Source organism: Pungitius pungitius, chromosome 13 (assembly GCF_949316345.1).
Source record: "Pungitius pungitius chromosome 13, fPunPun2.1, whole genome shotgun sequence".
Lineage (NCBI taxonomy): Eukaryota > Metazoa > Chordata > Actinopteri > Perciformes > Gasterosteidae > Pungitius > Pungitius pungitius.
The window spans coordinates 3,137,076-3,162,052 of NC_084912.1; the positions used below are offsets into that span (position 1 = coordinate 3,137,076).

Sequence of the window (24,977 nt, forward strand, 5' to 3'; positions counted from 1 at the left end):
CACTCCGCTGGGCGTGGTCCGCCTCTAACTCACACACGCTCCGATTGGTCACAGGTCGCGTCACTCGAGGGTAAACCCTCAGGTAATTGGTCAGCGTGGTTCCCCTCCACTCCCTCTCAACTTCAGCGTTCATGTGAGACCCGGGTCCGACTGAAGTGTCGTGTGGCGCACTTGTCCAACTCCATCCGGTGTCACGAGCAGACGTACCGGAGAGAGTTACCGGTGAGGTTTCACGGCGTTTCCCCCCCCGGTGGAAGTTAGAGACACGAGGAGGCCGAGTTCAACAACTGACCGATCGGAAACTTTTTTTTTCTCTCTCACTCTCACAAAGATAGTTTGGGGAAGAAAAGAAAAAAAAATGGCAGACAACGACCACGTCTCTTCCACCACTCCTCTGTTCGGCGGGGAGGTGCACCACTACGAGGCCGAGCCGGACAAGCCCAAACAGGACCTCTTCAGCATGGATGATATCGTGGACTTGGTCGGCGGTGCTCAGGACGCCCTGGACCGCCACTTGGCTGAAGGCAGAGCGCCACACGAGTCCACAGAAGATCTCTACCCGTCATCAACGTTAGCGGAGCCGGAACCGGTGCCGGTGCCAGGGGTGACGGAACGTGACCCGGGGACTGCCATTCCGGACTCCACCAGCTTCGCCTCCGTTCTCGACGACATCCCTCCTCTAATCGCCGAGAAGCCCGACGTCGTCGCCCCGAAAGTCGAACCCGAGTCCTCCCAGATCGAGCCGGAGCCACAGGCTGCCCCCGGGCCAGAGGCTGCCCCGCAGATCGACGCCCTCCCAGCGGCTGATCCCTGGAAAGCAGCGCCAGCCTCCGCAGAAGCAGCAGAGCGACCTGCGGTGACAGAGGAACCTCCGGCTCCAGCATCTTGTGAGTGTCTACGCTGAAAAGAACGGTGTTAACCGCAATTCCGCGTAATTTTAAATATATTTGTTGTGTGCATTTTGTTTCAATAGTACAGCGCGAGTGAAATATTATTAACGTTTTTTTTTTTGTCATGGTTACCATGTTTTCAGTTTTTAGGCTAACGTTAGCATTGTTAGCTCGCCCAGACGCCGAAATGGAGATACACGGTTCGGGTGTGGCGCCACACGTGTCACTTTAACCAATTTTATTCCCAGTTGAGGTTTGACTATATTGAGACGTCTGTACATATACTTTAACGTCCGTGGTGGGTTTAAAGTGAGGTTAGCTGGTTAGCGGGCTAGTGGTGCTACTCCTAAGGGGGGGGGGGATTCATCACTGAGCTAACCTGCTGTCTGACAGTTGGAGCCCCCTTTTTTTAAAGCGAAAACGCACCTTTAACCAGACGTGTGAGGATCTATCTCAATAAATGGGGCCATGTTCGGTCTTTTTTGCATAGATTGGCGATGGTTGAGCTGACCGCTCGGCCCTGTTGCAGAGATGCGGCCCACCTGTTTCGACTCACGGCTTGGAAGCATAATGTGTGCCGTTGAAATGAATGAGGTGGCACTATTTCACCATTTTAGCCTTTTAACAATTTGGCGGCAGCTTTCCCCCTTTAAAAAACCATTGCACATCGCGTTGTTACTGAACGTTTCACAGGGATGTGATCAAGTTGTACCACGGTTATACCTGTGTTATTACGTCAGACCGAACAGCGCCCATCTGTTCAGCGCCTCTCCCCGTTGCGTGCCAGCTATCGCTAACGTTTCCATTATCGGACACGGACACATAACCAGTTTTTTTTGTCGATTTACGTTCACAATAGAAATAAAAGTAACTGTGCGGAAAGGGTGTCGCATACTCTGGGGGTTTTGCTTCCCTGAGATCTATATATACATATAACAGAGCTGGGGGGGGAAACAGCGAACACGAGCGATGGTGTCCGGTTCCTCTTCTCCGGTGTCGGCTTGAACATGATCGGTTTATACGGTCGAAAATGGGAGCTTTTAATGAAAATAGCCTCGGTGGCACGTACGAGTGACTCTTGTGTCACTTCTAGTAGAGGGGAATGCGGCACGTAGGGCGAGAACCCGTCCGATAATGGGCGCACGGGGCCGGTTAGCACAGCACGGCACGGCGCGCTAAAGCTGTAACCCAGATTAGTCACAACAAAGGAATCCGCTCTGCGTCCACTCCCTGCTGGCCTCCTTGCATCTCCATATTATTTCCAGACTAACCTCAAAGCCTTCAAATGGTGTTATGTTTTTTTTTTTCTCACTGTTGCCTGTCTATTGTCAGCCACCCCCCCCCCCCCTCAGGCCCCCTTCTCCACCCAAACCAACACCCTAAATCCGGGAGACCCATTTAGCCGGTGAGGCCTCTTGCGTCCCCTCCGTGCTGTTGTCTCAGGGCTGAAGTGGAATTTTCCCTGATATTTGGACTTAATTTCAGGAGGCGTGCTCATAGAGAGCTGATGCTTTGGTTGTTGTTGTTTATTGTGATGTGGCAGGTAGCAGGTTAACGGGCCTGTCTGGCCTCCTGCAGGCACTGCCAGGAGAGCGGCAGGGTGGGGCTGCTCCACAAGGCCCGTTTAGGTGAATAAAGCATGAGCTCCAGTTACAGCAGTCTGAACAAAAGACATTAACCGTTAATATTTGCCTCACACATATGGATAATAACTGAGTTATTGGTTCTCTTTGAAATTAGCCTCCTCTTTTTTTTCTCCTCTAGGTCGCACAGCTTTTAATTGTTTTGTCCTCTTTTCATGAACTCACTTATTTAAAACATTTTAAATATAATTGTCCATCAACAGAATACAATTCCGAGGCCGAAACAAAGCTTGGAGATAGAAACAGGTGTTTCCTAGTATTCATTTTGGACTAATAATTAGACAAATTAATTATTCATAAATACGTTTTTTTTTTAATGCAGCTTCTCGCCTGTGAAGATTTGTGGCTTTTCTGTCTCTCGTCAAAGGATGCACATTTTGGGCCGTCTTTTGGAAATGCTACCTGACATTTTTGACAACATTATATCTTCTTTTGACGAGATGATGAGATGAAGCCCTCTCACTGAACCCTGATTACTTTTTGGTAGCAAACCAGAATTACTGAGTCTTTAAAGTTATTCCGACACTCAAAATGTTGCTAGTTTTATGTTCTTTTGCAAAGTTTTTTCACTTCTTTAACATTTGAGTACTTTTGAATGGAATAAGTTATTGTCCGATTGCTTATAACCCCGGAGGAGTGATTTTCTTATACCACATGTTTGTCGCACGTTGTCCAATGGTTATTAAACTTAATGAAATATACCTCAAACTAAATCTAATGGCTACCATATAACTTTCTTTGGTGGAAACCGAATGTGACTCGGCAGCCAGATATCTACCCTGTTGCCTTTAATCCATCCTCTCTTATCTGGACACGGCTCTTATTCGATGAGTCCTGCTGTGACTTAACACCACCCAGATTTATGTCATCACCCTAAAAAAAGGTTTTTGTCCCCACCCTCGGCCACGTCCGACAGCGTGATTGACTGGATGCTTAACCAACTATCCCCGTCGGCCTACATCTTATTTTTGGGTCACCTACATCTGTCTGTTTGTATTTGGGGAGAGCTTGTGAAGTGGTAAGGTGGATTAAATTAAGGGGGGGGCGGAGGGGGCGGCGTCAGGGACGTTGGCAACACCAGTCACGGAAGGCTTAAAGCTCATTGTGGGTGTCCAGTGTTGTTGCTGTTTTGCTCTGATCTGTTGTTTATACCCTGCCAACGCAGCAGCTGGCTCAAAGTCTACAAGTGAGTCAAACTCCAAATTGGAATGAGAACCACATCTTTATCTGTTTTTTAAATCTTCCCTCTTATCCAGAGGATAAGGGAGGGTCCACAGCCGATGATATGTACCCACGTTGTGCTGGTTCATCACATCAAAGCAGATTTGACTGCTGATTAAATGCTATATATTCTCTGGTTCCTGTATAAAAATGATATAAACATAGTTTTCTATTAACCCTTTGTAACAAAGGTGACGCTACACTCAAAGCAGTTTTACAAGATCTTCACCTCAATGAAGGGTTAGGGGTCAGCCTGGCTCTGAATTGACTGATTTCTCGGCCATTTATTGAGTTGCAGCGACAGAGATTGAACAGAGGTTTATCACCCTTTATAATGAGGTCATATCCCCAGCCTCAAAAACATAATCGGGCAAATGTATACAAGATCAGATGTGAAACAAAAACCTAGATGAACCGATGCTGGTGGTCTTCAACTACAGTTTGCTTGAACTTGTTCCTGTCAATTTCTTTTTGATTTTTCCTGAGAGGACATTCCTGATGATAAAACCGCGGTAGAAAGGAGCCAGTAGTTGTTGTGACGTGTGCATTGTTCCCCGCTATGTTTAGGATGGCATGCCACGTTGACTCTAATCTAACATTTGAACGAGATCCACACCATGCGCGACCACAATGTGTGCGCTAAAACCTTTCATGTGTTGTCTCTCCAAAATACACTTTGTGACTTGCTGTAGTGGAGAAAAATGCTTCCCCAAAATGTTTTATTTTTAATCAGTCAAGAGGAAGCACACAGATAAAAAAAGGTCTAGAGCTCCAATAGGTTGCGGGTAAATAACCAATTGTTTATGTTTTATTTAAAGCGCGATGACTCCTCTTCTCTGGTGTTTGTACCTCCAGACTGAGGTATCTCAGATGAAGATGTTGAACCAGACAAGCAGGGATTTTCTGATCCGTTCGGTGGGCGTAGTATCTGATGTTTGCTTAGCTCACGACCCGTTTGATGTTAAACCTGTCTGGTTCCGTCCTACAGATCTTCTCCATGGCTGGAACGTATACCTTGGGAGCAGAGGTAACTAAACCAAAAGGCCTGATGTGAAGAATCAATTCGGCCAAATGATTATTAGATCACCGTGAAGTGAATTACAGGCAAATTCTCTGAAGCTTCTGATTTTCGTGAATGCAACACGTGATTTGATTTGATGATCAACTGAAGATGCACAGGTGCTCATCATTTATGCAGATTTTTGACTGATTGTCAAAGTTTGATTTTAGCGATCACACGAGGACACTTTGATCATAGTGGAATCTCCCACCCTCCTGTGTTTGAATGCAAACGGAGCTCTCTATTGAGCGCGTTGCTTCAGAGCACTTCCCCAGTTCTCTTCATTTACTTTTTCCTGTCTGCCCACTTCTAAAGACTTCTGGGTGAAGCCTCCCTGGAAGTTAAACACTTCTTTTGTGTTTGATGGAGCGGAGGCCGTGGATTGTTGGGATTTATAATGTAAGTACAAAGTACAGAAGAAGCTTGTTTTTACTTTTGGATCTGAGGGTTAACTGGCAAAGAGCTGACTTTGACACTCAAGAAAACTTAAAAAGGTGATGATTCTCGGTCAAGTTCAGCATAAAGCGCATCGATTTCTATTTTGTTTGTCCTACATGCAGTTTTGTTAAATTGGGGAAACGACTGGAAACATTCTCCGCCTAATTAGTTTTTCACCGTTTTTTATTTGGTAACTTGATTAAAGTTTTTCCTCGCTTTGGCAAGTGTTGACGTGTCAAAATGTTCCGTCTTGGTTCCATAACCGGTTTTGTCACGTTTGGTTGATCTCAATTATCTTTATCCGTTTTTTTTCTTTCACGCAGCTGAATTGCCTCGTGGTTCTTTGGTGCAATCTGAGGATAACAAACCGGTTACCACAATCTCATCAGCCTGACACCAGGGGAATACTTTCAATTCTGGTGTCTTCTCGTGACCGTTCTTCTATGCTTTCAGCCTTCTTCGTCTTTTTCCATAGCAAGCTGCCCCTTCTGTTGTGTCTTGCTATGATGCCGACGCTCTACTCGCCGTCACCACCACCTGAAACCTTTGAACAAACATTTACATACCTGAGGAAACTGGTTGCGTACGTGCCGTATTTCAACATTTCGTGGTGTTAAAGAATGTTGTGCAGGGACCCGCATGTCCCTGTCCTGGTTTTCTCTAACTACACCCAGAAGCTGTAATTAACACGTCCCAGCTGAGACTTACTGACATGTTGGTCTAGGGACCTGGTTTCCACATGACACTGTGGATATCAAACTCATTCTTCTATAATGAAGATGCTGTCTGTCCCTCCCTCTGGTCTTTTCTCTTCTGGGCTGACTAAACTTTCTGCTGCTTTCTCCTGTTTCCTCCACAGATGAACCTTCTCCTTCTAAAGCTCAGCCTCATCCTCTGATGCAATTCCCTACAGGCAAGTTCTCTGCTCGCTTGTTTCCCCACATCCTCCTGCTTTATTATTTTCTTTCACCACTTCTTTAGTTCCCCTTCCCTCCCTTATTCAATAAAGTAATACAGATTTCCTCCTTTGCATGTAAGAAGTCACTTATTGTAATATTTGCATTGGATGCTTGTGGGTTAATACCTTAAAAACACTCAATTGAATGTTGGACTTTGCTTGTGTTGCATTACAACTCGCACATAATTGATGTTGTAGGGTAGATTGACATGAACTCAACACAAGTAGTATAGTACAAATAATGATTCTCCTCGTTGATTGATAGAAACGACGTATATTTAACAATATGTTGTTTGCGAGGAATCATTATCAGCCATCACTAAATATTTTGTATTTGTAAGGTGAATTTGGCATGGTTTATTTGTGCCAGACCTGGGGACAAACCTGTTTTTACCACCAAGCATCAAACCAGAATGCAGAACACCAGACAAATGCTGCTAACTCCTGGCTGTGGGAGTCTTCTCTGACTACCTTCTCTATCGCCCTGCTGGTTTCCAAAGAAAACGTGATTAACTTGTATAGAAAGAGTGGTGATATTACCTTACGCTTGATTTGACTTAACACTCAAAGAACAGTTATTTATTTGTATCGTCTTATTTTTTAGGTTTGCCCTTTTTAGCCTCAGTATTGTTTTTTCTTGTTTTACTATTATGTTCAATACTTTTTGATAGAGTTTTAAGAACTGGTCCGCAAAGTGTGTGTGTGTGTGTGTGTGTGTGTGTGTGTGTGTGTGTGTGTGTGTGTGTGTGTGTGTGTACAGTCTACCCGCCACAGCAGACCTTTTAGCAGCACTTGTCTGGTCTCACGTTCCTCAAAATGTTTGTAATAACAGTTCTACCCAGGTGTGGTGGGCACTGGTAAGGAATGGAGTATGTATTTGATATGTGCTGTATTGCATTCTCCCTCCTTCCTTTCTACTCAAGCACTTGGGCAGAAGGGTGAGTCCCCTGCTCCCATCTCTCCTCTCTCCCCACTTCACTCCCCCGACTCTCTGGAGGAGCTCTCTCTAACCGAGAGTCCCAATCAGCCACCTACTTCGGGATTTGCCGCATCCTTGGGCTCCTTCTCCACTGCACCACCCACTACTCATTCCAAGGACATGGCTTGGGTGGGTGAAGAGGGCGGCTCTGGACCAGGCCGTAGTCAGATTAAGGAAGATCCCTTAGCTGGTCCTTACCTGAGTTTAGGGAAAGACCCAGGGCCTCATAATCCATGCGAGGACAGCGGAGTTTCCGTTTCACCCGAGGAGAAGCTGATAAGCTCAGACAGGTCCCCCACTGGCCCCTCCCCACTGAGCCCTCAGGTGAAGGTCCCCGAGTCTCAACTTGCCTCCTCTAACCCAACAGAGCACTGGGATTCACCATACCTAGCATCTCAAGACAACACCAAGGTCCCTCCCATGGATGCCTTCTCCAAGGACACGGCTCCCTTTAGCTCTTCCAGGTATGACCAAGACCTGCACGACAACCACTCCGATGAAGACGATGACCTGATGTATGAGGTGAAGAAGAATAATAACCCGTTCGAGGGCTACTCCCCCCTGGCGGACAGCGGCTACTCTCATTTCGGAGACTTCAAGTCTGACAACCGAGCCTCAAAAATATCAGAGAGTCCCACCCCGGATCTGGTTCTGTATGGCCAGACGGGAGAATCCCAAGATGCACCGCCATCTTTCTTAGACGAGAAGAAGACCTTTCAGACGGGCAACATGGCTGCTGACTCGCTCATGCAGTCAGTGAACCGTTACTCGTCTGGCCTGAAAGACGACGACGAGGACGATGACGACGAAGAGGAGGAGGAGGAAGAAGATTCCGCCGCTGTGCCCACGTCGCTTCCGGACATCCTGAAGTCTTCTCCGCTCAACCCTGACAAATTGGACTCCGGCTCCTCGGAGGGAAGTCCCGAGCAGAGTCCCATCCTTGAACGGAGGATGATGGAGTCGCCCAACCCTCCCATCAATCTGTCCGCTAACAACCCGTTCGCCTTCGACGCCAAGGTGTCCCTGCTGAAAGAGATGACCGAGGAGTTGGAAGTGAAAGGGCCCGAGAAAGTAAAAGCGGAAGACGACCCGGGCTTCGGCGCGTTCGATCTTGTCAAAGAGGCGGCGGAAACCTCCCCCTCTGAGATCAAGGACGAGCTGCCCGTCAAGATCGAGCAGAAGGATTGGTTTTCCAGCCACGACGCCCAGAAAGTGAAGGAACAGTTCGAGCCTCTCGACTTCCAGGGCAAAAAGACCCCCGCTGAGGATTCGGATTCCGAGTCGCCAACGGCGGACTCGCTGTCTCCGGTCCTGGAGGCCATGGCCAAGAACCCTGCCAGCTTCCAGGTGGAAACCGAGAAGATGGACCCAAAGATGGAGCTGGAGGAGCCGGAGATGGCCGAGGAGGTCTCTGAGCACGAAATCTCCTCGGAGGAGTTTGAGTTCATCGAGCGCCCACCCCGGGGCGTCATCGACGAGTTTCTCGAGGCTCTGGATACGTCCAAATTTGCCTCCTCCAAGCCCCCGGAGATCCCCATGGATGACGACCTGAGCTTCGGGCACAACGATGTGCCCCCGTTTTCGGCGCCGTTCGCTGCGGAAGTAGCTGCACCCCCCGAGGCCGAAGCGGAGGCCCCAAGTCAGAGCTCCTACCGCCTCCTCACCCAAACGTCCCCCCAGAAGAGCAAGGCCGAGCTGGAGAAGCCCGACGTTCAGCAGCCCCCCGCCCAAGCCCCCCCCATCCACTCCGCGGCCCGCAAGCCAGACGAGGCGGTCGCCGTGAAGAGCGCGGAGGGCGGCAAAGTGTTTAAGATGCCAAACGTGAACATAAGAGCAGGTAAAAAAAAAAAAAAAAACATTCCCGGCATGGAAACCATCCCCCCCACCACCACCACCACCCCCCACCCACATCAACCCAGTTTTCACTGGCATCATTTTCATCTTCCCTCTTTTGTTCTGTTATTTTCTCCCAGACCCACAACCAGCTGCCAGTGTTTACCTCAAGTTTCTCCACTCTCTCTCGTCAGTGTCTCCTTTTGCTTTCTTGCATCATTCCTGCATCTCCTTTTGATTATTAACCCTCGCATTGTTTGGAAAGTCTGATCTAATGTGTGTGGTTATGTTTTCCATTGTTTTGTTTTCCTGCATTTTGTGCATTTCATTAGATTTAACATAACTTCATCATTATTTTTATATTTTAAGATGTGGAAAGTAAAATGTGCCACCTTTTCATTTATATTTGGGGAAAAAAAAGTACAACATGTTTAATGCATTATGAGCAAATTCAATGATCAATTAGAAATTGTGGGAGTCAGACATTTAACCACTTACTTTCTTCTTTTTTCTTTTTTTTTTTTTTTTCTCAATCGTTCAAATTGGGTCTGGTTTTAGCGTCTTTCTGCTCTGGAATTAACCAGAGAAGCCAATGTGAAACCCAACCCCACCTTTGAAGACACACACTCACAACTACACACCTACGCTACAGACCACGCCCTTTACAATCTGTCCGCACCCCGTCAATTGAATCCGGTTTTATTGAGCACAGGCTAAATGTCAATGATCAACTATTACCGTAGGCTGTAATGATTTAAGTGTGTTGAATTTTTTCACATTTTCACTTTATTTAAATGAGCGTTTTTGAAAGGCCAAGTAGACACAATAGAAAAATCTGTTGGATTCCGTTCATCCGCACAAAAACTGCAGAGCGGCCTTCCTCGGGGCTTTTAGTGAGTGATGAATCTCCCCCCGGGGCTCCGCTGTCTCTCTGAAGAGAACACTGCTTTGTCTTCATTTTAATGGGTGACTCAGTTTTATTTAAACTGTCATTGATCCTTTTAATACACACACACACACACTTGTATTTATGCCAGCCACAGTGTTGCATTAACTGGAGCAGTAGGACGCTGGCAGAGCTTTATCCGTATGTTTTGGAGGGATCTCCTGTTAATTAAAGCCTCCTCCTCTTCCTCCTCCCTGCATTGCGACACTGGAAGGCCCACTAAGGGTTCTCCGACCCAGAAACCACTCGGCAAATGTTCTTCAGAACAGAAATGTCCCTTTTATGCAGCAGCTCGCTGCATCAATTGACTTTTCTCTAACGTTTTGTTTCATTATACTTTACAAAAAGTTATTAGGTCTGCGACTTACAATGTGCTTTGTTATTGGGTATTTTATAGTATCTCATTTAATATTTTTCAATTATTCATGTATTTTATTTATTTTAGCGTCTGTTCAAACTTCACTCATGTCCCAAATACCTGGACGTAAACTTTTTTTTTAAAAAGGAACATGCAAATCAAAGTGAGAATTCAAACCTTGAGGCTGGGTTAAACCTCCCAAGCAAATGTTAGTAAAACATTTACATGGTAATGTCTCATTTGATTGTAAATCCGACATTTGAGGTGAAGCGGTTCCACGGATTTAGGGCGGGGCAATGTTTGGCAAATCAACACTTTATTTTATCAGCATGCAGTTTATGGTTTTGAATATTTCACCCACTAGTCCCACAGCTTCTACTTCGAAAACTCCCATCACATTTCTGAGGGGAAAAAACTTAACGAGATTGATGAATAATCTTTGTAACTGAGGTCTGAACTTTAACTTGCAGAACAAAGTTCTTCACTTTTTTTTTTTCTTTCACCACCAAACCTCAACTCTCACTGTAGGCTGCTGTTGATAAGAGTGAAAAGTCCCTCAATTTCCTTCCTTTTTTTGTAATTTATCTTTTGAATTCAACAAGGGACTTTTCTCCTTCAACTGTAAAGCCAGAAAATCAGTGAATCTTCACGGCTTACACACCTATATGTCTGAGTTTTAATGAGTACGACCTCTTGAATGTAAGGAGGGTAGAGGGCTTTATGAAAGGAGACCAGCTCCCTCTACTGGAAGAAGTCAGCGACTACAGCTCGCATGATTCAGGTGAACTCGCTGCCCCCCCCCCCCCCCCCCCGCTGATGATCAGATTCACTCCCTGTCCTCAGACCCTATGTCATTATTTACTTATCTTTCTCTTTACTTTGCCTCAATCCTACTCCAAGGATTTCTTTTTTTGTGTGTAGCTTCATTTCTTTTAACTTTGATCAAGTTTGTTTCTTTTTTAAGCAAGCAGCAGATTAGTTGACAAGCGTACTGTTTGTTTGATTGCAAACACTATATACCTTCGTTTGGGACTGATGGTTAATCAAAACCTGACATTTTAGGAACATAAAATGAAAATAATGGCTAAATAATTGCTGATAACATCTTTAATCCTTCAGTCGGTCATCTACTTTAAAGCCTTTTAATGATATCTCACGTAGATGGACGCCTATCATTTATCTGCTGTGTCTTACCGCATTGAGATTAGAAGGCGGAGGAGGATAAGGCAGTAGTGGGATATGGCATGAAGAGAAGGGTTTGAATATAGGAAGGGGGGGGGGGGGGGAAGAAGGGGAAAGGTAAGATCTGATTGTGCCGGGGTGAGTAAAGAAGGAAGGGAGAGCGTGCTGCCAAAGAGGCTGATCGGGGAGGGGGGGGGGGGTGAAGGACGAGGGTGAGGCAGAGACGTTTATAGTTGCTGCGTCAGAGCGCTGGCAGCAGACAGTCAGCTGATGGGAGAGAGTTCATTCGCTCGCTGCAGTTATTTCCCCAAAGGAAGGTTCCCTCCTCCTCCTCCTCCTGCAGCCAGACACGCACATTTCCTCACACACATCTAGTGCCTCTCGCTGTGCAACTCTGACTGGAATGTGTGTCTGCTGATCGGACGGCATGGAGAACAACTGTGTGGACAAAAAGGAGTGCGAGCCTGCAGCAACGCAATGGAAAGAGCAGGGTATCTATGCCTCCACCTTTCTGTCATTGTGTTGATGGACAGTTACTGTGCTTGTTTGGAGCCGGACGATGACACCTCCACCACGAGGGTGTTCACGGCTGCGGGGCGGGGGGGGGCGCCTAATGTCTTGTTTTTATTTGATTGCCTCGGCTCTTCTTTTAGCTGACTGAAGGAATTATATAGTTGACGTTGGTTCCAAAAATGGAGACAAACTGACTCTTGATTTTAGCAATCGATTTGTAGTTGGACGTTGCAGCACATTTAGCTGGAGCTCCTCCACCCTGCCTGTCCCACAGGGGGGGGGGGGGGTCATCGATTACAACATTGCAGGCTCAGCTTTGGAAACCACGAGAGAAAAGAACATTTTAAAATGTCAGGAGGAATTCTGGACTAGAGGTTATTTTGGTTTGGTTTTGTGGGGCATCACTGGTTTGAATAATTTAATGAATATTGGACAATTCATCCAACGAGCTTTACTAATGTCCTGCTTCATTCATCAGTAGCTCTTTGTTCATGATTTGTGTCCGATCGGTGGTTCTCTAAAGTCGTCACAGATAACCACATGATTGCAGCAGCCACAGAGGGGACCTTTGGACAGTCCACCACTGTGACCAAAGGTGGACAGTAGGGAGGAAGAGGAGGAGGAGGAGGAGGCATTTGTGAGCACAGTCACGTTAGTTTGCACTTCAATGGTTGACTAGTCGGGTTTGCTAATGAGCTGGAGGAGAGTCAGGCCTCAGCTTTCAGTAGTTTGGCAGCTTTCTGCACGTTTCCAAGGCGTGTGGGAGCAGAACCTAAATGTTTGATGTTTTAAGGCTGTCAATTCATATTTACCCTTGAGATTAAAGGAGCTGTTTATTAAATTATTCGGAAGATGCAGCTGTTCCTCATGCCTCCTGTTGATGAAGACGTTTCTATAGTCCTGTGAATCAGGAATTAACTTCTCACACTCTAATTGATACTAGATGGCAGTGAAACCCTATTTACATCTCCTAACAATAAAGTTGTGTCTGCTTGCACCTTCCCAGTATGTAGTTCACCATAAAATGGAAAGAGATCGGCATATAGACCGTGTTGTCATCTCCGTGCTGCTGGCGCTCCACACTGAAGCCTTTGTGCCGTGTGTGTGTGTGTGTGCGTTGCGTGCGGGGGTCATCGCTGTGCTAAATAACAGTGTCAGCTCGCCTCAGTTCGTTGAGCCGGTAACGGCCGGGGCCCCAAAGTGTCGGCCGCTTGACAGAAAGAAGCTGCGGTGTTTCTCTGCAGAGGGTTTGTGTGACCGCAGTGAATAAGCACTTTTCCTCCCATGAGTAAAACCTCCACAAAGACTTACAGCTGCTTGTAAACCTTAAAAATCCTTAAAGACTACAGCAGTAGCAGTTTTGGCTAAATTGTGTCCAGCTTTCAAATTGTGTGAAGATCTTTTTAATTGTACTTTAAAAGCGGACACTCTTAGGCAATAAATGTAGCTGTCACATCCATCCGTGTGATCGTCAATCTGCAACAATGAGAATAAGCTTCATTGATGGCGGGCACGCGACACTTAACGGTGTGTCTGAGTAACTGATCGCATGCAGATAGCTTTGTGTTCGTAGACCTGCAGGTGAGACTGTTTGTGTTTCACAGGTATTTGAATCATTTGAACCTCTCCTTTTGGATACTGCAGCCATCAGCAGTCTGACATTCAAATTGCGGTGTCTGTTCCGCATGGCGCAAAAATACACAACTATAATCTTCATTATCAACAGTATGTGTTTAGCTTTGAATGAGTACTTTGAGCCACATACAACCCCAGGGTGATTGTATTGACTCCCAACTATTTCAGTTTGTTAGTTTTATATATTATACTTTAACATCACTGAGCCCAGGTACATACTGGCCATATATTATTAATGTTTGAAGAAAAGACTATAAGGACTTATTTTTAAATCCTACTTTGTTTTGGAGCCAGTGGCTCTACCAGCAAGCACCTGGTGTACTGGATAGCTGGCAGTTCCTTACATGGCTTTTTAACTGATGCACAGGATGCCGTTCTTTCCTGCCAGTGGGTTGGGTCTGAATTCCTGACTTAATCTATTCTGCGGGGCATTTCCGAGGCTGATTGTCCTTTTACAGCCAGGTTTTACAGCGCAGCACGCCTCCTCCATCCGCTGTCGTAATCCTCATTTGAACCCCGGTTTCTTCATGATAACAGACGGCCTTTAACATGCCTCTGTCTGACTCAATTGACCTTTGATCATCTTGCTGTGTCACCATCACATTCACCTTTGCTGTGAAACAAAGTTTCTCCAGGTGTGTATTAGACCAGTGGCAAACATCACAATGGTTTTACATTTTACCTTTTTTTTATGCAATACAGTAACATAACAATTATTAATAACAGTTCAAACATTCTTTATTTGCTGTACTGTCCTAGTAGAGATATTTCAAAGAGGCGTTTGATTTTATCAAAAGCTTCATTTTACCGGTCTGTTTGCTTAAGTTTCCTTGGACTTCAGACCGCTCGTCAGCTATTTCTCATTAACAGGCAGCTGCTTTGCTCTATTAAATCCAAGTAAACGTGTGACTTATTCACAAATTATTTGATATTAAAATAGCTATTTATGTTGGATTTAACCCTTGCCTGTAGACAAACTACTCTCTCCTGTGCATTGACTAAAATACAGAAGAAAACCGTTAAATTGAGATGTGAGATCTTGGGGGTCTTCAGGGAATTTTCTCCTTTTAATTTCCCCAACTCACGATTTATCTAACGTGGTATTAAAAAGTGAAATACTAAAAACCTAATTCTGTCGTAATGAGTTTCAATGCCACGCGACGTGGGCCGGTCTGCGCATGTCCACCGCCCCCCTCCTCTTCCTCCTCTCCCCCTCCTCTTCCTCTCCGTCCCTCGGTCTCACCGCTCAGCCAGGCGCAGTCGCCGTGTTGCCGCATGCTTAACTGAGGTTCAAGATGGACGCCAAACAGGGTCAGTGTGGTCATAATCTTTTGTTTACCGACCCCCGTCTCCTCGTTTACGTGCCGCGTTCTGCGTGCGGTTGCATCGGTGGTTCCAGCATTTGCGCGGGGCACCGTGGCCGCCTGGGGCCCCCCGGACGGAGTGGGAGGCGGATCGGGCCGTCTTCGCGGAGGTCACCCAGGACGGTTTGACGTTTTGTGTGTGCCCCCCCCCCCCCCGCCGAGGACCCGGGTGCCTGGTGCCGACATCGCGGGCCGGAACATTAAAACGCGTTGAGTCCGCGGTGCGGCGGAGGGCCGCCGGCGGTTTAACTTGAGATCAGCGGCCGGGCTTTAGCTAGCTGTGATGCGGGGTCTATTTTTAGACGAGGCTCCGGAGGTGCTAGCACGCCTGCTACCATATGTAGCCAGGGGGCCACATTTGGACCGCGGAACCTCTCCTCGCCTCACCCCCCCCTCACCCCCACCTCCTCTCCTCACCCATCTCCCCGTCCTTGCCGTCACATCCAGACAGCGTCGATCTGTCAAAGCTACCGACCACAGCTGCGTAGCTAACGTTCGGCTAGCATACTGGCTAACGTGCGAGCTAGCTAGCTGTCAACGCCCACATGTTTTGCTAAATAGGCAAGAAGCTTCCAGAAATCGAAGCCGCTGTTTCTAATGATTTGTGGTGTCCAAACAACCGCATGTCACTGCGTCGTTTTAAGAGGCGTCGACTTCACGGGAACCCGCTCTGATCCGTTCTGGAATCAGTGGAAAGCACCAGCTGTGTGGTTGTCACACAGATGACATTTCTCCATTTTAAAAACGTGCACGTTTTGAGTGTACGTTTTTAACTGGTAGAAGCTGCAGAATGTTTGCCAGCTGGGTGCATTAAACGATGGAGCAGCATCCATGTTTAAAGCAACTAACATGAACTGCATGGTTAGATTTAATGTATTGGCTTTAATGTCATTTGACAACCCCAAAGTGATGCTGGGACTGAATTGTCAAATATAAAGTAGGGGAGCAACCATTTTCATTATTGATTTGACTTTTTTTTTTCTTTTTTTTTTTCCTACATTTGACTTTGCAAAGAAAGTTAACAATGCTTAGATTCAGCAGACTGTAAGGTGACGTCTTCAAATGTCTCGTTAAGTCAGACATTCAACTTGCTGTTGTGTTTAACCAAAAAAATGAAAAAATGTTTGTCACTTAGATTTCCATGGACTGGTGAATCTCATTTCTGCTCTGGCCCCAAAAAAAACCCTCACACGTGTTGGTTTTTCTCTGCATTGAAAATGTTTTCTAACCGTTGTGTTTGTTTCAAACCTGTAATGAGCCACTCTTGGTTTCTCATTTATTAGGTAACACTGCGGAAAGACCAAGGGGTGAGCTAACAAATTACATTTGTATTTTTCAAATGTGGTTCTATTTGAGAAGCGGTAAACTGACGCTATACAGCCTCTTTTCTGTGAGAATGAGTTAAATAGTGTATCCATGTTGTTGATGTGTTCGACTGATTCATGAACATTTAAAAACCAGCGTAGGTAGTGTCCTGCAGTTGGTTATTTTTGTCCACTTGGCAACAAATCCGATTTGAGGCTTTCTGCTTGGCTTTTGAATATTTTGGTCCGCTGCCGAACGCGTTGTGTCCGGTGAGTGGGCCCGCGGTGCTGAGCACCTGTCGCCATCGGCTCACCTGCAGCCTCCGTTTGCATTTTAACGCTGCTTTGCTTATCGTACGTATGCTCGACCTTCAGGCGACGTGGAACCACCAGAATCATGTTGACCTCGTCATTCAAAGTCACAAAGTACAGCGTGTGTCGGCAAGTGAGCGACGTCAAGAGCCTGCAGGAAACCCAGGACTCCTTCAATGCTAAAATTGTCCTCTGACCTGCCTGGAATTCCCTGGTGAAATATAAGCGTGCTCCGTGCGGGACCCGGGTCATGAGCTCAGCTGTCTCTCAGGGAGGCTCGATCTCCACCAACACCACCACCACCCGTCTACCTGCAGCCTCCTGCAGGGCTCATCAGTCACAAAGATCCGACCCTTAAATTTGTTAAAATATAAAATTCAAGTTGATGAATACCTGAAAATCATCTTATGGCAGGCTACGAGTGCCTCCATGTCGAACTGAACTGCAGTACGGTACTCGAGTAAATGTTCTTGGATACATTCCACCACTGCTGAGACAAGAGCACAAAGCTCTCATAGTACCACCCTCCTAATTATGTTTAAGGTGCAGCAGCTTGAAGCATTTAACCATAAAATGTTTAAAATATTTCCGAGGCTCACATGCCCCTCGGACCCGCTTTTATAGGATCTCACAAAATCTCTGGATTCAGTCAGTGAGACTTTGTGACATTCTGTGACAGACGAGCCTCACTGCTGACTGAGAAGCATCCATGGAACTAAATATTGATACAAGTCTCATCAAACCTTTTTGTAGCTGTAGTCACCCGTGTTTGATGCAGGGTCTGTGAACCTCGCCCTGCCCGCCGGCGTGCTTTTTATTGTGAAGCAGTGAGGAATATGGCCAACAGCCCTGAGGCTGCTGTTCTGTAGAGGAAGAAGGCGTCCATTTTGCTCTGCTAAAGGCTGCTGGACACTTTAAATGGTCTTCACGCTGCCAAACATGAGTTATGTCGTTCTGCAGGACAACAATTCCAAACTTCACAATGTTAGATCACATTTGCAGTTTGTTTTTCTCAGTGATAAAAATGGTTGGTTGTTCACAGCTCTCCTTTGTTAGCTATTTTTATCTTCATTGTAAACTTTGCAAACTGACACAACGTGATTTGTGGAGAGTTTCAATGTTTATCTGAATCTAAGCTGGTGAAATCAATAGGACGTTTTGGACAGTCTAATAATTTGACGCTTGTCAGAGCGGACGAACTCAAGTGTCCGTCGGGCGTAAAAGGGGGAAGTCCAGAACGCACCAAAATGGGGAAGCTCTCTGACCTCCTGTAGAACTGCAGCACGGGACTCAGACCTCAAAGACCACGCAACAGCTAGCTGAACAAGATGTGTGTTTGTGACTTCTGTCCGAGGCTCTTGAACATGATACTTGCTACAAGTCTTGTGTTTGTTGTGGAACCATAAAAAACTCGCACAGTGACGCTCTGTCACGTCCCACCACGTATTGATGATTTCTGATCTTAATATGCGTATTGGACCGAGGAGGGAGATTGAATCGGTTGAAAACATTTTGCTGATTTCACGCCATTAGTTATTGAGCATGTAAACAATCAAAAGGACATTTATTCTTGGAAATTATTAACCTAAGGAGAAGCGTTTTGAACCTGTAATCGCAGCAAAGTAGAAAAATATAATTTGCTTCCAATTAAAACACCAAAATCAAGGTTGTGCTGTGGCCCCACCCTCCAGGCCTCTTTCGAGGACAGACTGTCGCTAACCTTCGCTCCTCTTCCTCCTGCAGTTGTTGATCTCCTCTACTGGCGTGATGTGAAGAGAACCGGCGTGGTGTTCGGCGCCGCCCTGCTGCTGCTCCTCTCCCTGACGGTGTGCAGCATCGTGAGCGTCTGCTCCTACATCGGCCTGGCTCTCCTCTCCGTCACCATCTGCTTCAGAATATACAAAGGCATCCTGCAGGCCATCCAGAAGTCCGATGAGGGGCACCCGTTCAAGTGAGTACAGAGGGAATGTGTTGTTTCAGAGGTCAGAGGTCAGAAAACTGTTAAATTCTTTAAATGTCTGCTGTGATAGAAACGGTATAACTTTAGACTTACGGTTTTTCTGTAAGTTTTGTCACAAAAAGAGAAATATCAAACTATTTTGACCTTTTTGTTTTGTCAATGACCCCACGGTGATGCTTGGCCGTGGAAATAACAGGTTTAATGTCTGATTTAGATTTTTGCTTCGTGGACCGAGAAATCAATTATTGAACCACATCAACGCAATCTGACTCAGTTAGTCTTATATTACTGATAATAGGTTATGTCCGTTCCTACTATATTATACACTGCCCCAATAGACCGTCAGCACGTTTATTGGAGGCCAACATTGTTGGCAGCGCATACCGGGAGCGAGCGCATAATGATACACATTTGAAAGAAAATAGACATAGAATGTAAAAACCCAGTACAAAGAGCGCCGCGTAGCAAGTCAGTGGGGATGGAAGTGGGCCCCTCTCGTCACAGAAATCAATGACCTGATTAATCCTGATCATCAGTCAGGGCTGCAGGCGCTCGCTCTGTCAGCTGAGGTTATGAGTCTCTGGCCCACAATACAGGCCCGTTATCTGGTATTGTAATGGTTTTTAAAAACTAGCTTTATGTCTCACAACATTTGTTTCTCACCTCACAGTTCATTAGAGGCAAATTATCTATCAACCAACTTAATCTCAGGAGGGTACGGGTCACATGACTAATTGAAGGCTCATCGTCTCGTCTGTCTTCAACCTGCTCCTCTCAGGCAGTACCTGGACCAGGAGGTGGCGCTGTCCGAGGACGTGGTCCACAAGTACAGCGACTTGGCTCTGGCCAAACTCAACAAGACCGTCTGTGAATTGAGGCGCCTGTTCCTGGTTGAGGACCTGATCGACTCTATCAAGGTGAGGGGGCCAGTTAGAAACGAAAAAAAAGAAGCTATGCAGCAGCATACAGTTAGATTTGCAGTAACTGTTGTATTTCTATACTACCTAAAGAGCTCCTTCCTTCATCAGACTTTGTTCAGTCTCTATAGCTTCGTACCCGGCTCCTCTTCCACTACCCGTTGGTTTTACTTTACATGTTTTAGGACCTTCTGTCCTCTCTGAATGCTCATCCGTGTTAGTCCGTAGCTCTGTGTTGGTAACGGATGAGCTTTCAGAGCTCTGCAGCTGTCAGAAGGCCTGTCGTCACCTCGCCGCTCCCCCCGACCTGCAGTCCAAATGCAGATCGGAGAGAAACCCTTCCCTTAAAGGGTATAAAAGACCAGTTGGATTCCTTTAATCCCATCAGGAGGAAGTTTGAGCCTCAGGATCGTTTTAAATGTCTAAGGAGATTGCAGTCTGTGTGGATGTATTATGGGATGTTCTTTGTTATTCCTCTGCTCCTGATTAGTTTTCTGTTGCCAGTGTGTCTTTGAAATGTCACGACCTTCCCTCACAGGCATCCCCCTCGGAACTCAAACTGCTCTTCCCACGTTTCCGCGCTCGTTAACACGAGCTAATAAGCGGCTGCGTAACATTTCAGCACTGAAAGCATTTCTGTTAACACGGCTTCATGGTTTGAACCTCAGTTGCTGCATCTCCATCCTGTTTTAACCCTCAGATATCAAAGCAGTGGAAGGATTGAGGCGATTCAAACAAACATCAATTTTAATGGTTGATTCATTTATTCTTTACATCACTATGTCTCTTTATCATAAGGTTTAGTAACAATATACTCGGATCAAGATGGTGACGCATCTTTGACCATTAAATCATTGATTTCTCCTCTGCCAACAAGTTTTGATTTGTTTTTAAGACTATTGATCAAGCAAAACTGTTGTATTTAAAATGTGTGGCACGGCGGATCGTTTTAATCAAATGCAAACTGAGTCCATAAATGAACCACAGAGCCGCTGAAATATTTGTGTTCAGCGTCCAATGTTTTTTGTCTCTTTAATAAAGAGAAACTGACGACTCATCTCAGACGGATTGATTTAGTCATCAATTTTCGGAGGGTCTGTTTATTTAAAGGCTGACTGAATACATGTGTATGTTTTGGATTGATTCATGAGAATAACTTTATTAAATGAATGAATCCCTGAGGTTACACTCTAAACGGTATTGATTCATAGCGGTCATTAAACCGTCGTTGGGGGAAGAAGCTTCAGTGGAAGCAGCACTCAGATCTTCAGTTAAAGCAGAGTAGAAACCCTGTGATACAAGTCCTGCATTAGAACTATTAAGTAAAAGCTTTGGCATCGACATACTTATTTTGCCTAAAAATAAAAGCACTCTTGCTGAATTGTTTATAGAATAGTTTATTGATATAACCTTAAAAAAAAAAAAAAATTAATCTGTTTATATATTAAGTACTGCTGCAAAATAAATGTGGTATAAAGTGAAATATTTTCAGATAAAATAAAAATGTTTAATAAATAGTTGATTAGCCTGAAATCTAAAAATACAGCAGTTGAATAATGTACTTTATTACACATTACTGCAGATTTGAATGGTTTCCACTATTAAATGTATAAGCACATTGTTGTATTATGAGGGGTTTTTTTGTTTTAATGATCAGTAATATTGATCGGATGTTTTCCTCTGCAGTTTGCGGGCTTGATGTGGATCCTGACTTACGTCGGCTCCTTGTTCAACGGCCTCACTATTCTGATCCTGGGTGAGGAACAAGTCACATGTCAACGTGTGGCTTTACACACCGTGGCTCCTCCTGGTGGTCGAACCAAGGAGTCCCCTCACTGCTTGTGTTCGATGAACGAGAGATTCACTGTCAGTTTGTGTTTTTAAATCCATTTTCTTCTTTTAGTTCTGATCGGAGTGTTCAGCTGCCCGATCGTCTATGAGAAACACCAGGTAAGTCTTTGCCGCTGATTCAACTGGATCAGAACCAGTTTAAAGTCTCAGCCGCTGTGTTTTCTTTAAATAAAACTAGCTATTCTAGTAAAAAATACATTTTTATGCTACTTTTAATCTTCTCTAAATTAATTTTCTGCTCGAGCATTTGTGCATTTCTGTGAATGTAGTCCATAATACTTTTACATGATTCTGAATGAAGGACTTCAATGTGATCCTGACTCTTGTTTGTGTGTTTTCAGACTCAGATCGACCACTACGTGGCTCTGGTCAACAACCAGGTCAAAGACGTTGTTGGAAAGTAAGTTGTGTTTCTGAACTCTTCAGAACAAACACACAAAGGTCATCGTTAAACAGCAGTTCGTAATAAAGTGTTCTTGTTTGTTGTTCGAGGCTTTATTTGACTTTAGTGAGTCATTGAACATTTAAATCCAATTTGAATAAAGCCTTTATAAATGAACACTTACACATTTACAACTATTTGCATGTTTTTTTTCTTCCGCCCTGCAGGGTCCAGGCGAAGGTCCCCGGGATGAAACGCAAAGCCGAGTGAAGTAACGACAAGTGGGAGTTTGGACTCAGGAAGCCCTGAGTGGAGAGATGGTTGGAGGAGAAGCTGGGGGGGGGTGTATGTGGGAGGCTGGGGGTGGGTCAGATATGAAGGAAGGAGGGGTCTGGCGTGGATGCAGCCCGTCTAACTTTATTTGTCAAAATAATAAAACACTTTTTTTCCAGCTCAGAATTCCTTTTTATTTGTGTTTCCTGGACAAGTTAAAGCAGGTCTGAGATCAGCCGACTCGCCTTTTTATTTCAGGTTGAGTTTTAAATGTATTTCTGTGAGTTGCTCAAACTTAAAGACTTGCATTTTTAATCTTGCGTTAACCCTCCCTCTCCTCACCCAGTGCATTGTGGGAAGTCAGACCCTCGTCGGGTGTCATTTTGGAGGTTTGGAGGGAGATTTTCTTTTTGTTTCCCTTCGTCTATTTATCGAGAAACAAGCGGCACCTCATTTGTATTTTCTTTTTCTGTTTTGTTTTTAGTTTTTGCAATGATTACAGAGTATTTTGTGGTTTAGCTGTTTTAACAGAAACACCGTAGTGTCCATAAAGCTTGGAGCTTGTTTTCTCTGCGACCTGCTGCGTGGTTTTGCCTCGATGTGACGACTTTGTGAACGCCTGGGAGGGAGGGAGGGAGGGGGGTCCGGGGGGGTTTGGGGTGTTACCATTTAAAACGTCATCGCTTCTGAGTAACTCTTAGCTAGAAACATCGAGAACTTTTGCCAGACGAGTACAACACATTAATTTCATCAGTTATTTCCATGTCATTTGCAGCTGTCTAGTAATGAGAAATCTCTGGAAAACACGTTTACATTCATCCACATCAGTTCAAATATTTAAAAAGTGAAGAAAAAAAAAATGAAACGGGATTTAAAGAAAAAAAAAATCATACTATCTGTGGAACAAGTATCTTAATAAAGTTGCAACTTGATGTGACTTTGGGGAAACCTTCGAGCATTTCTTTGTTATGCAAGTATAATTGTGAATGATAAACTTCATACTTCAATTGTGACGATAAAATAGCTTCCCGCTGGGAGCCGTGTTTGTGGAATGCATTGTGAGATGTAAACAATTATCAATAAAGCTTCTAGCCGAAGAAAGCCCCGCCTCCTCATCTGTCCTTCAACGTGGCTAGCTCCAGTTAGCTCCTGTTAGCTTCAGCTAGCTCCAGAAGCCCATCTCCACCAGGAAATGTCAGACAACAAACAACGATGAAATGTTGCCTTCAAAATTGTGATTATGACACAGATGTGATGTATCTATACAAAGCTTGGGTAGCCATATACTACTTAAAAGCTAGATATTAATCCATTTAAGTATTAACTAACTTTTTTTCCTTTTACAAAGCAGGCTCCTATCCATTTGTAACCGAGATAACATGTTAAATTATGTTAATGAGCACAAAAAACCGCAATAATAAATGCATTGTGCTAAAATTATTCCTTATAATTTAAAACGCCTTAATTAATGACGTAACACCAACCATTAGGAGGGAGGCGGGTCCGCCTGCAGACCGGCCTATAGGAACGCTCTGAATTTAAGTCCTGTGATTGCTCAGAGTCTCTCGAGACAGATTAGATTTATTTTATTCCTGAAGTTGAACAAATCGGCCAAACTGTGGTTTACAATGACTGGGTCACCTGGTGCCATGAGGTCATAACACCCGTTTCCCCCCGTAGACTCTCACGGGGAGAGACGCACCACCAACGTCCTTTTGAAATACTGATGAGTCACGGGGTTTGTTTCGTTGGAACAACTTTAAGGGGAGCCTTAAATAACTTTAAACTGTTCAGTGTTTGTTTTTTTGTGCTTTGGCCTCAAGATGGCGCCACAGGACCAGAGGATCTCAGCTGAGGTTCACTCTGAGTTACCAGCACACAACGCTGCATGTGCAGCTTCGAACTATTAAGTGAATGCTTCCCCCATGTGAGCCGCGTCTACTTTTTATTTTGAAATTATGTTAATAACTGCCAACTTTTTTTTTTTTTTTTATTGGATATTTTTACCAAAGTTTTCAATATTCACCTTTAACTTTAATGGTTGTTCTTTACAGTAGTTTATTTTTTTTCAGTTTGTAGTCCTTGGGTAAATACCTGGTGGCAACGAGACAAACTCTACAGCAGAGCCAGGGAGAGGGCAAAAAAAAAAAAAAAAACCTAAACATAATAACATCCAAGGAGCAGCTAATAAAGTTCAGTCTCTGTTGAGACTGACGAGATCTTATTGTGTTGCTGCTCTCACACCCTCGGCGAGTCTTGGAGGTTTGCAGCTCCGTTGGGTGCAGTTATTAAAAACAAATGAGTCTGACTCAGCCCACGGGCGGTCTGCTTTAATGGAACTCATCTCATCTTCTGCACCAGTTATGTTCCTCTTGAGCCACGAGCGTCGCAGAGCAGAGGGCCACTACAAATAGTAACCGCTGTTTGGACTGGCAGTTGCATTATATTGCTGTTTGTTTGCCTGGTCAGAAAAGAGGAAACGAGCGTAGTTCCTCCTGAAAATATTAGTTGGAGTCAGATCCCTGTTTATTATTCAGCATGTGAAAATAAAAGAGCCCCGTGAGGGACACGGGCCCACACACTGATATAACATAATGTGACTAGTTCTTCGGATGACAAAGCTCATTTTAGAGATTTTTTGCTTTTTTGCTCCTTTTTTTACTGTATTTATTGTGTTTTATTTTTTTCCTTTGTATTGTGTTTTTAACGTTACACGTTTACTTGTAATTGAATGTTTTACATAACTAGTAATGCACTCGCTCGCCTACAGTTCCCCTCGTTCAGCACCGCGGACAGCGCCACCGCGCTGCGGGTACTCGTAGTTTTTAACCCCTCTCTTACATTACACTTAGAGGACTGAAAAAACACAAAGTCCCAGCATTCCTTGCGGCCGTGCGTGTGCTTCAGCGCAGCCGGGTGTTTTCTCTCCGTGCGTCACGGTTGCCTCCCAAATCCGAG

The 24,977-nt window shown here is 45.1% G+C and overlaps 1 protein-coding gene across 7 annotated transcripts; it reads left to right on the plus strand.

Annotated features, from left to right (window-relative positions):
- The first annotated feature begins 140 nt into the window (after positions 1 to 140).
- Positions 141 to 23,120, plus strand: rtn4a (reticulon 4a). Of its 7 annotated transcripts, XM_037465830.2 has the most exons (9): positions 141 to 887; positions 6,112 to 6,165; positions 7,134 to 9,026; positions 18,380 to 18,587; positions 19,375 to 19,513; positions 21,200 to 21,269; positions 21,417 to 21,463; positions 21,706 to 21,764; positions 21,974 to 23,120. In XM_037465830.2, the coding sequence occupies exons 1-9, from the start codon at positions 359 to 361 to the stop codon at positions 22,014 to 22,016; spliced, it is 3,042 nt and encodes a 1,013-aa protein (XP_037321727.2). In that variant the 5' UTR covers positions 141 to 358; the 3' UTR covers positions 22,017 to 23,120. The 7 variants fall into 7 exon arrangements, with proteins under 7 accessions (XP_037321727.2, XP_037321729.1, XP_037321728.1 ...); XM_037465832.2 differs by lacking the exons at positions 6,112 to 6,165; positions 7,134 to 9,026 and adding an exon at positions 4,743 to 4,781 and having other exon boundaries at positions 152 to 887; XM_037465831.2 differs by lacking the exon at positions 7,134 to 9,026 and having other exon boundaries at positions 153 to 887.
- The last annotated feature ends 1,857 nt before the right edge of the window (positions 23,121 to 24,977 follow it).

What these genes read in the sequence shown, in the direction of transcription:
- rtn4a (XM_037465830.2), top strand. Translation starts at nt 359, where the DNA reads ATGGCAGACAACGACCACGTCTCTTCCACCACTCCTCTGTTCGGCGGG. An exon ending in CCTCACTATTCTGATCCTGG is followed by an intron (nt 21,270 to 21,416) that starts GTGAGGAACAAG and finishes TTCTTCTTTTAG; the next exon opens with TTCTGATCGGAGTGTTCAGC. An exon ending in TCGTCTATGAGAAACACCAG is followed by an intron (nt 21,464 to 21,705) that starts GTAAGTCTTTGC and finishes GTGTGTTTTCAG; the next exon opens with ACTCAGATCGACCACTACGT.